Below are 20,296 nucleotides of genomic sequence, written 5' to 3'. Positions count from 1 at the left end.
ATAACATCCACAATTCTCTGCAAGTACACAGAATTAATTTAAATGAAATATGCATTTAAAAACAGTAAATATTTATAAGTTCTTTGGTTACACAAGGTAATCTCCTAGTAATCCTTTCAGCCTCTTGATGGAAAAGCAAAACCAGCAATATGTTCCTAACTGCTGAAGCTGGAGCTACACTGCAGCCTCAGGGGAAACAAACTGTCTTCTGTTGCAGAAAAAAAATGGAGACTAACTGATATGAAAGGAAAATGACTGAGGAGAGGAATATACAGAGAAAGGCAGCCCAAAATACTAACGTGGCAGCACTACATTCAATCTGACTAAAAAAAGTCTTTAATCGCAACCTTTGAGATCTGAGATACAGTACAGTAGACACTAGAAGCACATTGCTCATCTTTAAAAAATACACTCCCAAGATTTTCTTATATTTGTTTGGGAATCAGTTCTTTGGCATAAATGTAAAACTCGAATGCATGAAGTTAGGATCAAAACTCCAAAGACATGAATGCAATGGGCCATAATTTCAAAGGCGGAATGTTTTTATTAACTTCAATGGGAATGTTCGCTGCTTGGTCTCTTTGACTGCATCTACAGATGTACATTTACTGTGCAGTAACCAAAGTTGATGTGAACTATGGGTGTGTATCTAAATATGGCAACTTACACTGACTTGAACATAAATTTGATATCTATATCACGCAGGTGTCAATTTGATGCCCAGTTAGTTACTGCATAGTAATGCATGTGTAGACACATTACTGTAGAGTAACCCAGGGGCTTCCCTGATGCGTCTGCCTAGCCACTAGGGGGCCAGCCTGAACCCAGCCCCAGGGCTCCCAGCTGGCCACCTCTCCTGGCTTCAACTTGGGACTAAAGTTAGTCCCAAGTGCTGGCAGCTGGCTTCAATTTGGGACTACAGTCCCAAGTACTGGCAGTGGCGGTGGCTAGGGCAGCAGTCCATTTAAGAGTGCAAGTCACTTTAAGAGTGTAAACTGGGAATTTAGGTACCCAAATTTATGCACCTAATCCTAAACCCTTTGAACAGACCTGTTTTGGTTTGGTTTTAGAGTGCCTCTGAAAGTGACTCTAGTTAAAATGACCTAAATATCTCGTGGAGGAGCCAGGTGAAGCCCACAAGGTGAGGGGGCTTTGTTCCCACCCCTCCCCCTCAGCTCTGGCCATTCAAACCAGCCAGGAGCTCCCTCTCTCTCCTTCTCCCTCCCTCCCCATGACAGCCTGTGGAGTTTGACAGGACTGAGAGGGTGGCCACCCCAGCCCAGCCCCTACTGGCTGATTGCATGAAAAATTAACCCTAGAAGCAACACGAGTTCCCTAAGGTGCTCTGCTTTTCAGTGACTTAATGTAATACCTGATTTAACCAATTCTTCACACAACCAGCCATTTTAAAAGAGCTCTGCAGCCATGCATGTGTGTTATGACATGGCTGTAGAGTGCTTTCAGGGGCCAAATCACTCAAAAATGTTGCTTCTGTCTGTGCCCTGAGAGGGACAGGGGGTAGGCGGGGAGGGGAGCAGGGTAAGGTATGTTGGGATGCTAGAGGGTAGCATGGAGGCTTCTATCAGAGAATTCTACCAGAGACCACCTGTACCTCATTGGATGAGGTAGAAGTTTCCACCAGATCCACCGTTTTTGGTACAGTAGAAACTATTTGAATGCTTGTACACTTAAGCTTTATACCACTGGAACTATGACTGCATTATACACTAACGTCTAGCAATTTTCCTGAATCCTTTCCCCCCAGGCCCAACATTCTCTTTCCTATCCAGCCACCTTGCCAAACTCATTCCTGACAGCTCTAGGAGATTAGTCTTTCCTTCCCTCTCTATCTTTGGCTCCCTGTGAAATCAGATGACAATTCCAGCAGTCACTAAACTGCCATAAAAACACTGATAAAAAATTGAAGGAAAAGTAATTTAAAAAAAACTCTGAAGTCATTTTCATTTGTAAGCATCTGTCTTCTTATGGGTACATTTTTAAGTTGAAAAAATGTACCTAGCTCTATGGCTGAGTACAAGAGCTGCTTGGCATATGCTGCACCTTTCTTTACCTATGTAGTCTTTTGGCATGACAGTAGACTTCTCCTCCCTGCAAAAGACATGGGCTAGCACAATCCATACTCTATCACAGTTACTGATGTAACTACAGGGCCTCATTGCAAGTCCTGCAAGCCTTGAGGCAGCTGTACAGGACATAGATTGTGCCAATGCCTGCTGTCAGGGAATACTGCAGCACCAAAATGCTATATGGATAGGCTTACTATGGTTATATCACCTTGAAGAAAAGGATATTGAAGATTAAATATATTTTCAAGCAGAAAATTACCTGGTGAAATTTGAAAGGATATTACATTTTACACTAACAAGCTTTTATCCTTAACTATCTGTCTACTAGTGACAGACAAGAGATACCTAAATTTTCAAGTGTGTACCTACTACTGTGAAGCACCTAACTTAAGACAGGTGGGTCTTCATTTATTGGGCAACTTCAGCTTTCATTTCAGTCAATGCCTGGCATTCTGCAAAATGGCTGATTATGGGTGGATACTGTGAAATTATTTCTGGTTAGACAAAGAGAAAGTTAACTTACAGATGAAAACAAAAAGAAAGGGAAAAAGCATTTGTGTGACTTAGAGGATTTGTTTGCCTCAAAGAATGAAGGAAGCTCTGATTATAGAAGGGATTCAAAGGAAAATATGCATGAGTAAAACTTGGGAAATATCTACACGGCATAATTTGGTGCTGTATTGCACATTTAGAGCTATCTCAGGGACAGGAAGCAGTACATCCACATCAATATAGTGTTCTGTATAAGCTACTATGTTCCGCTTCTCAGTGTGAAATTTAATACCCCTCTCAGAAGAAAAAATTAGGTTGGTGAATGCTGCATTAGTATAGCTTCTCTGGACTGAGTTAGCTAGTTTAAAGCTAGTTCAGGTATCAGGAAGGATATTGAATGTATATGCCTTTGTAAGATCTGTGTTTCCTTTACAGAAATCCTTAATTCTGATTAAATTAGAACATAATGCCAGACTCCCTGATATTACCCTTAATTATTGTGAAGTGTGATCTTATTATTCTGGAGATTCAACAATATTTCTCCCTTCTTAAACATCTCATTCTGAGTCCCTGCAGATTCCATAGTTAAGTATAGCTGAGGGTGTTTCTGGAATTCAGAAAGCCAGGAAATCAGCCTTGGTTTGCCCCTGTCTTAAAAACAGCAGTTATACACATAACATTTTTCTTTTCTCCATATAACTGGTTAAGGACTAGATCCAATAAAAGATAAAGACACCTAGGGTGCCCATACACATGCAGGCAGGCTTGATCAACTGAGTTTGCTGGAGCATGCTAATTAGCATACTCCAGCCAGCCTCTACATCCCACGTATCAGTGTCCCCGCACTTTGAAATGGCGGCGGGGATGCTTTAACTAAAGCTCGTTCATGAGCTTTAGTTAAAGCACCTCCACCGCCATTTTGAAGCATGAGGACACAGATATACGAGATGTTGAGGGCACTTTAACTAGAGTGATTTTCAGATCCACTCTAATTAAAGTGCCCTGTCCCCCTCTTTACCCCCAGAGCACATGTAAAAACACCCCTAAAATCCATGGGCATGCTCAGTGGTTATTTCCTACTGAATGCCACTCAGGATCTAAGAACAAGGGAATTCTGCCTAAATACCCTGAGGGGCCTGACTGAACAAAAATCTTCTAAACATACTTACCACTTCAGCTGGATCACTGCTGAGCCTCTCCTGCTCTCTCTCACTCAGCCTGTGGCCAAGCCCACAAATAAGCCAAATCTTGGACCAGTCCTGAACATGGACTCCTGTACCATTCTCAGGGTTTCTGACTGTATCCTCACCAGAAGTGTGTGGACAAGACTATATTTCTTGATGGCAGTCCCAGGGTCAGCAGGAAGGTGTTCTAGACATGGCATAATTTTCCTGACTTGGTCACATGCTGGAAGGAGGTAAGTAGGTCCTGGGCACAGCAGCAAGCTAGTATAGACATATTTCATAGTGAGAGGATCAGCCTCTCATGAAATGCCTTGTGGTGTTACACATCCTTTATATATTAAGCCAGAGTTTAGATCTTACACCTCGTAAAAGGATCTTGGCAGTGCCCCCCTTTTCTATAATAGATTAGTCATTATAGAATCATTTTGGAAATAGGAAGCACAGGTTCAATGCCTTCCTCCACCTGAGATATTTTAAACCCATATATTTTACCTCCCAGGAGCCTAACCACAGGATCTGGAAGAGTCTGCTTGGAGAGGGACTCAGTGTTGAAGCTGTGCCACTATACAGAAAGGAATTCAAGAGTTGTTAATCCAAATGGAGAACACCAAAAGTAGCCTGAGTCTAGTCTAGCAGCTAGGGCACGCATCTGGGAGAGTTCTGGATCCTGCTCCAGGGACTCATTCTGAATTTTATCTGATAACTGCTTAATGTAACTGGATGAGTCCTTCAATCCTAAGCTATTATATACAGGGTGGGCACGAGCTCACCACAAACCTTATTTGAAAAAGAATTCCTCCCTAGCCCCTCTGCTCAGAGTTTCCTACTGGTTAATTCTAGGTGGTCCCAGCTCCTTGTGCAGCTTGTGCAGGTGTTTTTGTTTGCTATTATTATCTGCTTAGTTCTTCCATGCACTGTATAAGGAGCCAAACTGGCTAATTCTACCTTCTAGGCTCCATTCCAGAAGATAAATGTTAGATGTTGCAGCTTCTAATTTCTAAACATCTAAATACCTTTATTGGATTTAGCTTTAAATTATTTTGTATTTATGTTATCAATAATGCAACTCTTGCAATGCTTGAAAAGTATATATTAGTCCTTAAATTTAAAAAAACCCAATGCTTGTATCTTTAATAGCTCAGATTACATGCATTCATGTGCCTTGTTCTTGTATTTTGAACCACTTCAAGTAGCTCCAGAGCCTCAACACCTAATACAGCCTCTACCAAGAAGCTCTTTAAGATATCTATATTCCCAACTCTAGTCTTGCAAAGTGGTACAGGAAATTAAATTAAAATAGTTACAGGTGATTATATTGATAATCCAAACAAGTATCCCATCCAAACTGGTAGCAAACAAGACTGCTGACTGGACTGGAAATAGTATATAGTCTTATCTCCTCTACATATCACATCATTTCTGTGAATCCCATGAAAATTTTCTTTAGACTTTATATATGTTCATTTCTCCCAAATCATCCTACAAATCAAAACATAAAAATAAAAAGATGGTATTTTCAAAATCATTCATCTCTGATCTAACTGCTTCTACTGAAGTCATTCCCCACTGACTTTGCAGGGCATAATACAGCACTTTTGAAAAGGTAGCTCTTTTGAAAATCTCATCTTCCTATTCTGAAAAACACAGGAAAGCACAAAAAGCTCCAAATCCTTTAGTTTAGTCCAAAAGCCATATTTTCAGAGAATGAGCTAACAGATGAGCTCTGGTTGCGGTGAGGGTAAGGTGAGTGAAAGTGAATATCATGACAGAACAGTGGAGAGACTACACCAGCAGCAAACAAGCAAAGGAGTATCTGAGGAAAGAGATACAGGGGAACTGCTATATGATAAAAGAACAATGGGAAAATCTCCACACACACAAAATTTACAAACTGTGCATGCCTTCATTATTGCTTAAAAGTGTGTGTGTCAGTGTGCCATTTGCACAATGACAGGAGGCCGACTTCAGATCCATTTGAAAATTTGACCCCAAGTCTCAAAACACTAGCATGACAGTTTAATGAGCACACACATGCCCCCCCCACCCCCCAAGAAAGAGAGAGGCTGCTCTTAAAAACATACAGCTCTACCTATACTGAGAAATGCCATTTTCTTCAGTAATGCCTAGCAGGGATATTATTTTATAACTAGCGGGCATTGAGCATTAAAAGTGAGCCACATTACCAACTACAAAATGATAATATTAAACAAATGTTTACATACTGAAAGTTGTCCAGACAAGAACTGTGGAACATCCCTCAACATGCCAGGACTCATGGGAGAAGTCACTGAAATAGAAGGTCGATCCATTTTTTGAGATTCAAATGAGCTAGAACCTGAAAATGCAAATGAATATACCTTAAAACTTATGTAATTTTTTTTTCTCTCAAAGTCCTGTAAAACATTAAGATATACAAAAGGCATGTATATCAAGGTATACAAAAGAGCCTGTTATACAATAATTATGCAGCTTATAGTAATGAAAACTGGCATCCTTGTAATGTATTTAGAATTACCAAATGCCTCACAAGATGCAGAGAAAAATCCAATTAAAATATGTTGTGAAAATTCATGTCACGCATAAGGAATAAATGGTATGTTTCAATATTTGCTAGATATTTTAAAACATGCTTATGTGCTAGATCCCCTCAGATTCCATTGATTTAATTGGGTCTTCAGGGCATTCTGCACATTTCATGAGGTACTCAGAATTTTGTTGAATTAAACCAAATTATCCTGAAATTTTATAAAAATACCAGAAGACAGGTGAAAATATTCGGGTGTTTGGTTTGTTGTTCCAAACAGTGGCAAAGAACAGATTTGTGACATTACAGATAGAGCAAGAGGAGGAACCTAAGTTAGTATACAGTACAAAAATGGATATTAATATCCAAAATCTTGCAAAGCACAAGCAAATGTATTTTGAGGCTTGATTCATCACTAAAGAGTTAGTGTGTTTGTTTACATTTCTGTAATTAACATGTTTATACTTTTAATAATAGTATATATAAATAAATAAACTGTAAGATGGCCATAGAGAATAAATTCAGAATGAAATTTGACATCCAAGGTCAAAGGCAAAGATAAATCTTTATTTTCCCCCACACACAAATTTTGGTTTGGTAATTTTTAAGTCATACTGAGTGGCCCAAACAACTCCTATATTTTTGTTTAATAAATAAAACCTCAACACAGGAAATTAAAAATGAGGATTGCAAACCTAACTAAATCCTCTGACTTCTGATGTGTATTATTAAAGAGTGATGGGCAGCTAGAGAGATACAGAGACAGAGAGACAGCCATCTTTTCAATTTCTCAGTTTGCATTAATGTAAAAGAAATTTACTACCAAAAAAATGAAACTTACTGGACTCCAGTTGTGCATGTGTACTGTCAGGTATTCTGGGAATATCCCTGAAATCATGAAAAGCAAGACAGGCTGATCCTTTATCTAACAGTAATATAAAAGCTTCAGTCAACTCTAAAAATGTTCAAAATCACCACAGAATACCTCAAGAAACCATGTTATACATGATTATATATATGGGCTGCCCTCAGCCAAATGGGAGATTTACTCCCACCTAAATTCATATATGCAAACATAATATATTTATAGTTCAATAACAAGTAAAGGGCTGTATAACAAACAGTTTAATGAATGCAGCTAAGAACATAAAGCCACAGATAGACAAGTACATTAAAGAAAATCACACAATCATTCAAAAGTTCAACATAGTCTGGAATTGTTCAGAGACAACCTTGTTACGACAACATAAACCACTTTTCACATGTTGGTTCATTGCCAGTGCTGTCTATGTTCTTTGCTGGCAATAGATAGTCAATAAGGATAATGTACAAAGAAACTTCTACTCTTTCTATGGGACCACTAAATATGAGGTTTGTTTGACAACTGGACAAAAATGAGCAGCCTGAGTATTTTCTATTATGTGATAACTATTAGCAAGCTGGATGGGAATACAGCAGTAGCATAACTAAGAGTGGGGAGAGTACTGGGATGTGGCCGGTGGGGAGGGGAGTGCGCCTCCCCCTCCCCTCCACCTTTTTTTCAGTGCCTCTGACAGCCAGAAGCAGTACTCATGCGACATGTGAGGGGAGTGCAGAGCAGCCACTACACAGTTGGCCCTGGCCAGAGGTTTCCTTGCAGGCAGAGCTGCTCCTGCAAGGGGAGGTATCAGTTAATCTTCTTTCCTCTTTTTTTTGCTGCAGAATTTCACCTTTTAAATTGCCTCTCCATATACAATTCAGCAGCCGCTTCCATGTTAACCCCTGCAGCAGCACCACCTTGCCCAGTTATATCTGCTGCTTTTGCTCCCTGCATTGCATCCCTGGGCACAGAGCTGTCAAGTCATGCCTCTGGAATGCAGATAATAAACCATGTAGGTCACAAATAAATTTAACACTAAGGACTTGATTTGAAACCCTCAACACAGGCTATTTGTTGTTCGGGCTAAAACAGCAGACATAACCATTTAAAGCTCTAGCATATTTCTACTAGAAGATGCAAAGCATATGGCTATGTCACTTTGAAGCATCCATGTTCCAGTGACTAAGCACCTCATTAGGCCATGGGTGCACAACAAGGACTGTTCTCCCCAGGCTACCCATGTATAGTTTCCATTAACAATATGTTGGTAAAAACAAATAGTGCTGTAATGGGTATCTGGGCACAATGAGGTAAGAATAGGGACTTCAGGTCTGAGTCAGACTAAAAACAGCCTTTAAAGTAATTATTTGTGCTTAAATGTGTTTGTTTTTTTGGGAAAAAAGGGAAGGGGCATGCTAATAAATCCTTCTGGCAATACAATAAAACAAATCTATAGAATGTATATATATAAGCTAATCTAGTACAATGCAAAAACAATTTGATGAAAAAACAGTTCTCGATGAGATGTGGATAGAAAGATACCTTTGTTTAATGGATGGAGGAATTTTTCCAAGTTCAGTGGTGCTGCAGTATTCAATAAACCAAATGTTTCAGAAGAGATACAGTTGGCATAATAAAATGCAGTGACTAAGGAACTCTTATTTCTGTCATCTTAATACGTAAACATATGTAAAAAATGTATTGAGGCTGCTGCATAAAGACATATTTAGGGCTTACCTGTTTTACAGATATAAAATTTACAGAGAAATCCATTACTTGCCTACCTCTTGGGGAAGAAACGTGATCCAGAATCTAAGCTATTATTTTTTTAAGTTTTTTTTCTAGCATATGTTTATAAAGAAGCCATCAAAAAGATGTACCACTGTGAACCGATGAAATAATTTCTTCTTGGTGTATAAAGAGCTAAAGCCTTCCGCTTGAAAGACGTGATCTATTCCATTCATCCCCCTGAAACTATAGCTAACAAATATTGTGTAATTACATATGTGATCAGTCTTACAGATGAGAGTCATTAAGTTCCCTCACTTTCAGTCACAAGTTAGAAAAGTGGTCTAGGGTAAGTGAATGAATGAGTCTGAAATTGTCTGTGGTTTATAGGTGCTTCTTGGGGTTGTATCACTGAGTGGATAACCAGCCAAGAGAGGTTAGCAATATGAGGGGATACCTGAATTGTAAGCAGCATCTTGGGAATTATGTGGGCTGAAGAGTTTAGCTGAGGCCAAAAATGGACATCTCAAAATATGTCCCCATTGGCCATTACTTCTGCATATGGATTCAGAAAGGGAAGTGGGTGGGCAGTAGGTGAAGAGGCAAAGAGGCTGCTTGCCAAATTGTCTCCACAGCAGATCTCCACAGGAAGGAAGAATAAGTGCAGGGAAACCCCTGAAGTCTACCTGACTTTGTGAGTATCTAGGCAGGCTGCAGGAATGCAGGGCTTTGATGCATGTCAAGGAAAATGTGTGATACCTGGGAGCCCTCAACAACTAATGAGGCCAATTTGTTTCATTACCTAAAATGCTATCGCTACTTATGTGCTTATCCCAAACTATCCCCAATGTCTCCTCAGGTTCCAAAAGGCCCAAATGTCCCCTACCAACTGACTAAAATCTTCTGTTCAAGCTTGAAAGAATCTACAATGCAGGTATGTCCTGTCAAATGGAAGGTTTTTGACACACTGAACACTAAAAATGAAGTAACACTGTAAAATAAACTGAATATAAAAGACAGCATAAGAGGGATTACTGTAGTGTTCTTTCATTTCCACATTCAGTTAAGAACTCTTTTTAGGTAGATTTATGATGTCTAATGAAGTGCACTAAGATGCTGTGAAATCTAGCATGCTAGTTGTAACCTCCTTTCTCCTCTTCATCCTCCTCTAGTACCTACCCCAGAGCATCCCCAAATAGAATACAAGTCAGTTCCATCTTTATTACAATAACATCATTATTAGGCAAACAATCTTTTTTCTGCTGGGCTTTTGAGTTGTCATTCAAAGCATGTTTCACTATAAGTATATTTGATAGCATACTTAAAACATGATATTATTCTTTGGTATGGCTCTTAACTATGTTTAGAACAGCTAATATATATTAAAACTAAAAAACAGCTGAAAAGTTACATAGATGAGGAAAAGACCATTTATCCATTAAAATTCATTTTAAAATAATGAGAGGGGAAAATTGTATGTGAAGAAATTACTAACTTGTTTCATTTTTTGAGGAAGATCCTCCAGGATCTACCATTTCACCCTCCTTCTTACCTGTTCCTATCACCTTCGGTTTTCATATTAGACAACCCACAACAGAGTCAGAGAAAACTGACTTATCAGAATTTGTCAATGTATTTTGAATGTCAGAGTCACATAACAGTGACACAATATGCCTTCTCTCATAGAAGACAATTTGCAGTCTCAGCTGGTTTGGAAAGCTCTAGCTTGAGCCAGAGCATAAATATAAGCTTTCCAAATGGCTCCACAATGCACTGACATAGTATATAAAAATAAATGGTGGGATGAAATATTAGTTATCCTAACTGAAATAATGACTTCTGTTGATTTGACCAAACATGAATCCTTCAGAATTTTAAATGGTTTGACGTTTGATTTCTTAGGCCAAAACCTAGCCTAAGGCTGTGTCTGTCTAGATGTAAATCTGTAAGATGCACTGCTTCCAGCCCCATTTTAGCTGTGATTTGGAATATCCTGAAGCCCAGTGATACTGCAATACATAGGTGCATCCAGGATTTTAAAAAGGGGTATATAGCTTGACCATGGAGGGAACTGGAGGACAGGGGCAGGTGGGCTCCCAAGGCTGGCACGAGAATCTGGGTGGAGGCTGGGCAAGGAGCAGGGACCTGCCTTCTGTTGCCACCATCTTTGGTAGAGCCCAGCATTTCACAGCTGTTCATTGCAGCTGGAGCCCCTGGGCTGGCAGAGGACCCAGTGATGGAGAAATAAAACAGGGACAAGAAAACGGAGGAACAGTTGCCTCTGCTGTTGTCCCCAGCCGAACATGGCACCTCTCAAAGCTGCTCTCCACCATCCCTGGCTGGAGTGGGACAGCCACCCCTGCAGTGACTGATCCTGTGGTTCCTTTCACAGCTGGGTCAGCCAGGGACAGTGGCAGCAGTGTTGGGAAAGCTCCCCCGTTCCAGCATCTGTTCCTGGAGATTCCAGCTGTTGGGAGCAACTGCACAGGGTGCTGGGCTCTGCAGCAGTGACAGTGGATAGATCCCCCCTTTCTGCGCCTGCCCCCCATTGTCCTCTGCTGGGCTGGGGGTGAAGAGTTCCATGGGCTACTACTGCATGTCCCCTGACTGGCCCCTGCTGCAATAAGTTCAGCATATCAAATGGGACCTCATCAGAAGAGATCCTGAGCTTGCAGTGCTACCAAAACTGAACTGACTCTTATTCTGTCTTAGTCTCAAACCACAAAGAGTAACCTGGATCCCAAGACAGTTATCTTTAAATGAGACATAAATTGAATATACGGAGGGCCAAGTAACAGCTGTGCAAACGGGAGCCAAACATTTTCAATTGGGAACTCAGTTATAAGTCCATTTAAATTAGCTACTGGAGTTGGAAGATAAAAACCCTCACTTCTTTGACAGCCTAGCAGGAACACATCAGGCCAGAGTAAAGGGATTATGAGGCCCCCATGTAAAGCAGGTACCCCCATCTCTGCTCCTGCTTATTTCTTCACCAGTGGGGCAAGCAGCTTGTGATATAGAAAGTGGAAACTACTTGAGAGCCTGTATCACCTTTTTCACTGCAATTACAGAAAACCCACTGTAGTGACAACAGTAATGGCATAGTTAAGAAAAGGGAGATCATGGAAAGAGGGAGCAACAGAGAAGAGATGCTAACATGGAAAAGAAAAACCATGAAGGCAGAAATGAAAAAAATAAAAGATGAACTAAGACAATACTAGGATGGGGATCACCACTGAGTTTCTTTTGGCTTCATGAGCTAAATAACTTGTTGCAAGAATCTAAGAAATAAAATTTGCTGGTATATAAAAAAGATACTTAATCTTCCTCATCTCCTCACGTGAAACTTATCATTATTATAATATTTACAGCTCCCATAAACACTCTACACTTTTTTCCCAAACCATATGGTAAGACTTGGTTCTGCTAGGAAGAGCTTATTAATATCAACATAAGAGACAACCCCAAGGACAAGACCCACATTAAATCTTTGAACATTATCTTCACCTTCAACGGTTCAGAATTCACAATTTTAATCATACAAATTCTATAATGTTAAATTGAACACACTTTCAAACATCCCCATTGGAATGGCCTATACTAAAGTTAATTTTTTTCTTTAGATTTTTTGGTCATTGGTCACCATGATACTCAGGAATCACTAATTGTATTTTGAAGCTACAGCAATTTTATAGTTATACATATCAGGGTCAAACTCACTGGGCTTCATTCACCCAGTTCGGATTGCAGGGCTTCTCACAGGCCAAATCCAGACCACAGGGCTTCCCATAAGCCAGATGACCTTTGTGTGGTGGCGAAAGCATTAATTCTATGGCTGCTGGAGCTGCTGTTTCAGTTCTGCCTCCAAACCCCAGGCTAGTTACACCACTGTGACTCACTGCCCCCTCTCCCCGCACCCTGTCTTCCCCTACTGCTGCCTTAGCTGCAACGGTGTTAACTCCTTGGGTTCTGGAGCCATGTTGACACAGCAGGGATTAATGCCACCACCACAGGCATGCCCAGCAGTTGCATGGGTCAAACCTGTCCCATGGAAGTATGTGTCCCAAGCTATGAGAAGCCCCAGGGGCTAGATGATCCAACTCTATGGGCTAGATCCAGTCTGCAGGTCATATGTTTGCCATCCTTGATATATACTATATTTTAAATACTTCAGAATCACAGATGTATCAAACACATAAGGCTATACACAACAAAATAATGCAAAACCATACAACTAGGGAAAGAAAATATAAATGAACTAGGGAAGTACTACTACGAATGTTTGTCTTCACAGCCCTACTGTGACCACACATCGAACAGTGCATACAGAACTGGGATCCATGGGTTGAAAAATAGAAAAATAATAGAGAAAATTGAAAAGGCAACAAAAATTATGCAAGTATTTAAGAAGGTATTAGCTGAGAAAAATGAGTGAACAAAATGTATAAAGTCTAGGAAGGAAAACGAACATGACCAGTACCTTTAAATAAAAATATAAATGAAAGGAATTATTCATAATCTCAGAAGACAGCAGAACAAGGAAAAAGCCTAAAACTGTAGAAAAAAAAGTTTAAAATAGAAATAAGCAACCACACCCCAAACATAAGAGCAACTAGACAATGTAATGGAGTAAAAGCAAAGTGGTAAACAATTTAAGACATAAGTACAACGTATATGGTGAGTTCAGCTAATGCTTCATTAAGGTATACTATGTTCCAGATGCTAACCAACAGTTGATTAGTCTTTTCACTTACAAACAAGAAAAAAATTGGATTTCATACACAAAAGAATCACCCCTTTCATAAGAATATGCATTATATTAATACAGTATATATTTTGACAAAGATAATTACATTGCAGATCAGCAAATGAGTCCAGGTTCATTATGAGCTAACTGACCTGTATGTGACTACGAGTGGCGTGCAAGGGATAAAAAACAAGTTGTTTCTTCTGAAGAAAGGTCACCTGTTTCACCATCCAAGGGATTCACCAGCCCTTTTACACTTTCCCATGAGTCTATAATAGCAGTTGTGCTCACTCTGTGAACCAGGAAATGCCTCCTGAACCTCTCTCAAGGGATATGAGATTCCACCCCACCACGAGTTTTGACCTGTGCCTAACAGACTGTGCTTTTTTATTACAAGTGATATACCATTTTACATTTTTTTACAATCTCTGTGAAGCTGTTTTACATGTTTGAGGCTTAAAATAAAATCTAATGGCATCTTATTTTAAGCAGTACAAAACAACTCACCCAATTGGCCTTGAAACTACAAGCTCCACTTGTGGCTCAGGCTTGGATTCTAAAATGATGTTGTACACCTCCTCAAAGGTGGCACCTTGTAATAGCCTTCCATTCCACTCTAACACTTCATCACCTACAAATGCAATAATAATAGTCTGCTTAGGAAGGAAAACTTATCCTATGACCAGCCTTTACAACAACAGCCTCATCATTCTACTACAAGTTTTCTAAATTGTACAATCTGCACTGTAGAACAAATACAATGTCTCAAATACACAAAAAAACAATGAGAAGCTTTTCATATTTCAGCTGTGATTGAATAAATATCAAGGAAATACTAATATTGGCACTTAATCCATCTAGAGCCAAATCCAGTGTGGTCTCAGAGGTATCTAATTCAGGTACTTACCAAGCTCTGTGGCTTATGGGGCGGGGCCAAACAGGGGTACTTTTTGGAATTTAGGTGCCTAAATTCCACCTGAGTCCTACTTACTGCCCCCAGTTGGGCCATTACCAATGTCAGATATAGCTCTTTCCTAGTGTTTGTGGGGGGAGTCTTTTTTTAACGTGAGTTGCTCTTTTGAAAAGTTCAGGTAATCACAGAACAGCCTTAACCAGCAGCTTGAAGCCTTACTAGCATTGTACAGTCTTTCCATGAATCCTAAATCTATTCTAATATTAAAATATAATATTTCTTGTAAATTTTGCAAGGTAGCAATCCTTAGCAGTTTTAAAGGGGGCTGGATTGCATACAGAGGTATGGGCAGAATATAAAATATAAACATTTCTTTGTTGTGCTGGGCCTTTAGAGCAGATTTAGGGTGGCTTGGTTTGGGTCTAATATTAAAATATACTTCAGATAATGAGGAGACAAATATGCATCATTGAAGACACACCACAATCTTAACTACTGGCAACAGTGGTATGGGAGGAAAAATGAAAACTTGATTTAAAAAAAATGTGAGACTTGAGTCTGCTAGAGTGATAATGTGGTTAATCTAGTGACTGAATGTAAGACTCATTTTGAACTTTCTAATTTGTCATACACGTTCGTCACATTTAGTGGACAGAGGTACTTCAGCTAAACTTATCAGGATTTGTTTCCTTGTTGTATAAGAGCTGAGCTGGGTATTTCTGAAACAAATACATACCTGGTCTAAGGTGCCCCACTGTATCAGCTAAGCTTCCTTTTTTTACTTTGGTAATAAATGCACACAGTCGACCTGATTCAGTCATCTTTCCTCCTACAACCTTTTTTGAAAGGGGAGAAAGAAATTAGAATAATTTTTAGGCTGAGACTTTTTGGCAGTATACAATAATTCAGTGATTAATTAATAATGCATAATTGTATTGATTAATAATTTATTGATATAATCTAGAGGAGACAGATACAGATATGCATCCAAAAAAACATGACCAACATTGGCTGGGAGACTAAGTTGATAACCACTCTGGGGATTCATCTGCCTTAAATATAATCCATAATGGTAAAGGTTTTAAAATTTATTATTCATCTCAATAGTCTAAGTGCACTGTTTTACAGAAATGGGAGCTGTGAAAAAGCATTAACATACCACTGAATAAGCTGCTTACTTCCTTAAAAATTATACCCTCACACCTGCAATTTAGAGCAAAAAGAAACTCTTCACAGTATATGCTGATTTCATTATAGTCAAATATTTCCAATTGCCCTTAAAGGAGCTTCAGTGCAGGTACTGTGTGGAGATCATACTTCTTAATCAGTAGTTGACAGGCAGAAAACTCATTGCTACTAACTGAAGAAGTAATCATCATTTTAAACATTTATCTACAAAAGAAACTACTTTCAGAAGTTTATTTTATACCCTTATGTTTCTCTACAAGGGAAATATTGTAACTGTCAACCATTACCAAAAGAAAACAAGTCTTCAAAATGTACTATTTTTTATTAGACTTTCTACTAGCCTCAATAAAAATCTCTCTTCTCAACAAAAATCTCACAGAAGTCACAAACATCAACATCTTTTAGTGCTTCATTTGGCAAAATAGATAATCTTTTTCTATACTCTCTAGTGTTTTTGGTTTGCTTCTCCTTAGCAATGAAAATAAAGCAGTTTCATGAGGAACTCTATATGAAAATGATCCTTTGTTTTATTTAAATGTAATGTGAAACCTTGATTGCATAACAATAGCTTTTGTGCTTTTAACTCTCTTTGCTGCTTGCATTATTTCCCTTGGATATAAATCTCTCCCTTCAAAAGATAAGTACAGTAATTTGTAAACTCATGTAACCACACAGAGGAGTTTATTCTAAGAAGTAAATTTCTTAACTATTCAGTCAAATCAACTATGGTTTGGCATGTCTGAACACATTTCATATTAAGGATTTGCTCTGTAAGGACAGCAAGCAGATTTGACCTTATTAAGCATATCTCAGAATCAGAAGAGAAAATATTATAAAGATTAATCTTAAAATTCTATACATACTTGACATTTCTTAGTAGCCTTCATAGAATCATAGGGAAGTAGGGCTGAAAGGGACTTCACAAGGTTATCTAGTTCAGTCCCCTGCTCAAAGCAAGATCATCAGTAACTAAACCAACCCACCCAAGCATCTGCCTAACCCAGGGGTGGGCAATTATTTGTGCCCGTGGGTCACATAAGGAGTTTTGTTGAGCTGTTGTAGGTTGGATCAGCTCCCCCAACAACAACTCACCAAAACTCCCTACATGAGATGGGGCCATGGTCAGGTGAGCAGCAGCATTCAAGAGCGGGATGGGGCAAGATTGTGGGGCAGTGACAAAGCAGGACAGGGGCCAGGCAGAGAGCCACAACCTGCTGCCTGCATGCCCCTGTGACAAGCATGGGTTCAGCGGGCAGAGGTGTGCATCATCACCACCCCAAGATCCCAACCCTGGCCCTGGACCCAGCTCCTTATCTGCCCATGCGCCCCACCAAGATCATGAGGCGGTGACAGCACAGGGCCAGGGCAGAGCTGAACACATTCCCCACACATCCCTGCCCCCACAACAGGGGCTCAACCCCAACCCCACAGGGTAGGTATTCCAGACTATAAGAAGCCCTAAGGACTAGAGAGCAGATCATGGCTCCATCTCCGCCCTGGCCCCGCACTGTCACCACCCCAACATCCCAGCCCTGGCCCTGGGCAGCTTCCAGCCAGTCTCCAAGGAGACCCCTGGATCTCAGGGCAGTGACAGCATGGGGGCAGGAAACAGCTGTGATGTGCTCCCCACATGCCCCTGCCCACAAAACCAGGGCTCTGTCCTGATCCTGGCTCCATGATCCCAGGATCTCCATGGAGACTGTGTAGGAAGGGCTGAGAAGGGCTGGCAGCTGGATGGATAGGAAGCTGCATCCAGGGCCAGAGCCGGGATCATTGGGTGGTGACAGCATAGGGCTGGGGCCAAGGCCAGGGCCAGGACAGAGCCATGATCCACTCCCCACATGCCCCTGCCCACAGAACCTGTGCCCATTGCAGGGACATGCAGGCAGCAGATCACAGCTCTGCCCTGGCCATGGCCCTGAGCTGTCTCCACCCCAGAATGCTAGGGGTCTCTCCAGCTCCATCACTCATCCCAGTCTAGGACACTGCTCCCTGCAAGTCCATGGCCCCATCCCATCCACCTGGTCATGCACCCTGCCTGTGCTGGTCCGACCCCCAAAGGTGGCTGCAGGGTAAAGAGGTCAGAGTGCCTGGGCAGTGGGGCCAGGTCTGGCAGTGGCAGCTGGGAAATGGAGTCTGGGTCCCAGCTCCACTATGCACCCAGGGGTGGCCAGGCCAGCTGTTGCACCACGGCTCAGGCTGTCCCTGTACCTGGATTCAGCAGGGCTCTGGGGCCCCGCATAAGCCAGGCAAAATCACTGCGCAGGCTGGATCCAGCCCACAGACCACATTTTGCCCACCCATGACCTAACCTGCTCTTGAAAACTTCCAAGGATGGGGATTCCACAGTTTCCTTATGTAGCCTGTTCCAATGCTTAACCACACTTATAGTCAGAAAGTTCTTCCTAATTTCCAAACTAAATTTCCTCTGCTGCAGCTTGAGGCCATTGATCCCAGTCCAGTCCCCTACGGTCACAGAGAAAAGCCCATCTCCATTCCCTCTGTAATCACCTCTCAAGTATTTGAAGGCTGTTATCAAACCCCTCCCAGTCTTCTCTTTTCCAGGCTAAATAACCCTACTTATATCAATCAGCTTTTCCTCATAAGTCATGCTTCCCAAGCCTCTAATCATTTTTTCACTCTCTGCTGGACTCTTTCATATAATCATAGAACATTAGAGCTATAAGGGACCTCAGGAGGTCATCTAGTCCAACCCCCTACTCAAAGCAGGGCCATCCCCAACTGGGTCATTCCAGGCAGCATTTCGCCAAGCCAAGCCAAGCCTTTACAATCTTTCCATATCTTTTTTTAATGTGTGAGGCCCAAAACTGGACACAGTACTTTACATAAGGTCTCACCAGTGCCTAACAGAGCAGAAGAATAATTTCCCTTGATTTGCAAGAAGCGCCTCTGTTAATACAACCCAGTATGCTGTTTGCTTTTTTTTTTTACCACAAGAGCACATTGTTGACTCATGCAACCCCCAAGTCCTCCTCTGCAGTAGTGCAGCCTAGCCAGTCATGTTCCAAGTCTGTACTTGTGCATGCAATTATTCCATCCCAAGTGCAGAACTTCGCACTTGCCCTTGTTGAATTTCATCTGATTGATTTTGAACCAATTCTCCAATATATATATGTCATTCTGGATCCTAGCCCTGCTCGCCAAAGTGTCTGCAATTCCACCCACTTTGCTATCATATACAAATATGCTAAGCATTCACTCAATCCAATCATCCACATCACTAATGAAGATGTTAAACAATGTTGGACCCAAAACAATGTCAGACGCATGCTGGAACTAACACTATATCAAACATGCATCAACATTATAAAGAAAAACCTGATAAAATCAAATGTTATGAAATGCAAAATTGTTTAAAACAATTTTGGAACTATTATACATTGTTATTAAAACAGACATTATTCGATCTCATCAAAATGATAATGTATTTCACAAAATACAGTTCAGCAATATAACAAAATGTACAATATATAAATATAATCATGTCTAAAAAACATTATTCTGTTCTTGAGCTTTCTGGATCTGAACAGTGAAATGTATACCAGTGCTTCAAGTTTCCATGTCCACTGCCCCTTTTCCTCATAAGGTAACCATTTAAAATGTAACCATAAAAATCAAAATATATTCTAAATGAGATTAATATTGCTCTTAATTAGTTGGGTTGGTATAATTTTATTTATAATATACAACTAGTTAAAACAGTGAACTTGAAGAGAAGCCAGTATGATGCCAAAAAAAGAATATTAGGTTAATTTAACTTGTTGATAATTTGCTATAATGAAGAAATGTATTCAAAACAAATGACAGGCTTCTTTGCATTCTATGTTACCTATTTCTACTATCATTCTAGAATTGCAAACCATCATCTGAAAGTCAATGAGACAAAAATATAGTAACTAAATCATAATTCATGAATGAAAACCTAAAATATGGTATGAACATAAAATCAAATTCCAGAGATTTATTTTCTTAAGCACATCTAGGACCCTGAAAAGTAAACATTTGGGTAAGCAGAGAAAAAATTCATTATTCAATATATCTGTGTATAATAATTTTACCTTGCATTTACTGTACTGTAAATGGCACTACTCGACAAGAAGAAATTGTCCATTACAAACCTTTAATCCAAGCATTGCTCCTGAGTCCCTAGGCACACTTCCATCTTTGAGTCGTTTATTTAACAAAATCCGACCAATTAGGCGGTCTCCATCTTTGGATGGTTGCCAGGTCACAGGATGCTATGATATAATGTTAACAGAAAATATAGTGAACATTCCTTTTTGGAAATTCTCTTATCAAGTTTCATTTCTAATTTTTAGAACACCATGAAAGCACTATGATTACACCATCATTAATTACTAGATTCATAAAAATTAGTGTTAGAAAAAACTCACAAAGACAGTTAATCCATCCCTAAATACCGTATTTACTCAAATATAAGACAACCGTGATATAAGATCCTCAAATAAGTAGATTCTATATATGGAAAATTTATAAATGTGTTATAATTTTCCAAATACATAATCTAATTATTGGAGGTTTGCCTTGAATTT

At 40.1% G+C, this 20,296-nt stretch overlaps 1 protein-coding gene across 1 annotated transcript in view; it reads right to left on the bottom strand.

Moving 5' to 3' along the window:
- The window catches only part of RIMS2 (regulating synaptic membrane exocytosis 2), a 1,108,253-nt gene that overhangs the window by 548,705 nt on the left and 539,252 nt on the right, over nt 1-20,296 (bottom strand). The window contains exons 6-10 of the mRNA XM_019528053.1: nt 19,862-19,981; nt 15,271-15,370; nt 14,129-14,252; nt 7,129-7,175; nt 5,986-6,098 (exon numbers count right to left, since the gene is read on the bottom strand). Of these exons, the coding sequence (XP_019383598.1) occupies nt 5,986-6,098; nt 7,129-7,175; nt 14,129-14,252; nt 15,271-15,370; nt 19,862-19,981 (504 nt within the window). The remainder of the gene's footprint in view (nt 1-5,985; nt 6,099-7,128; nt 7,176-14,128; nt 14,253-15,270; nt 15,371-19,861; nt 19,982-20,296) is intronic.

The sequence above is a fragment of the Gavialis gangeticus genome, unplaced genomic scaffold (assembly GCF_001723915.1).
Source record: "Gavialis gangeticus isolate Ggan-Ray unplaced genomic scaffold, GavGan_comp1, whole genome shotgun sequence".
NCBI lineage: Eukaryota > Metazoa > Chordata > Crocodylia > Gavialidae > Gavialis > Gavialis gangeticus.
This window is presented reverse-complemented; position numbering and strand designations above follow the sequence as displayed.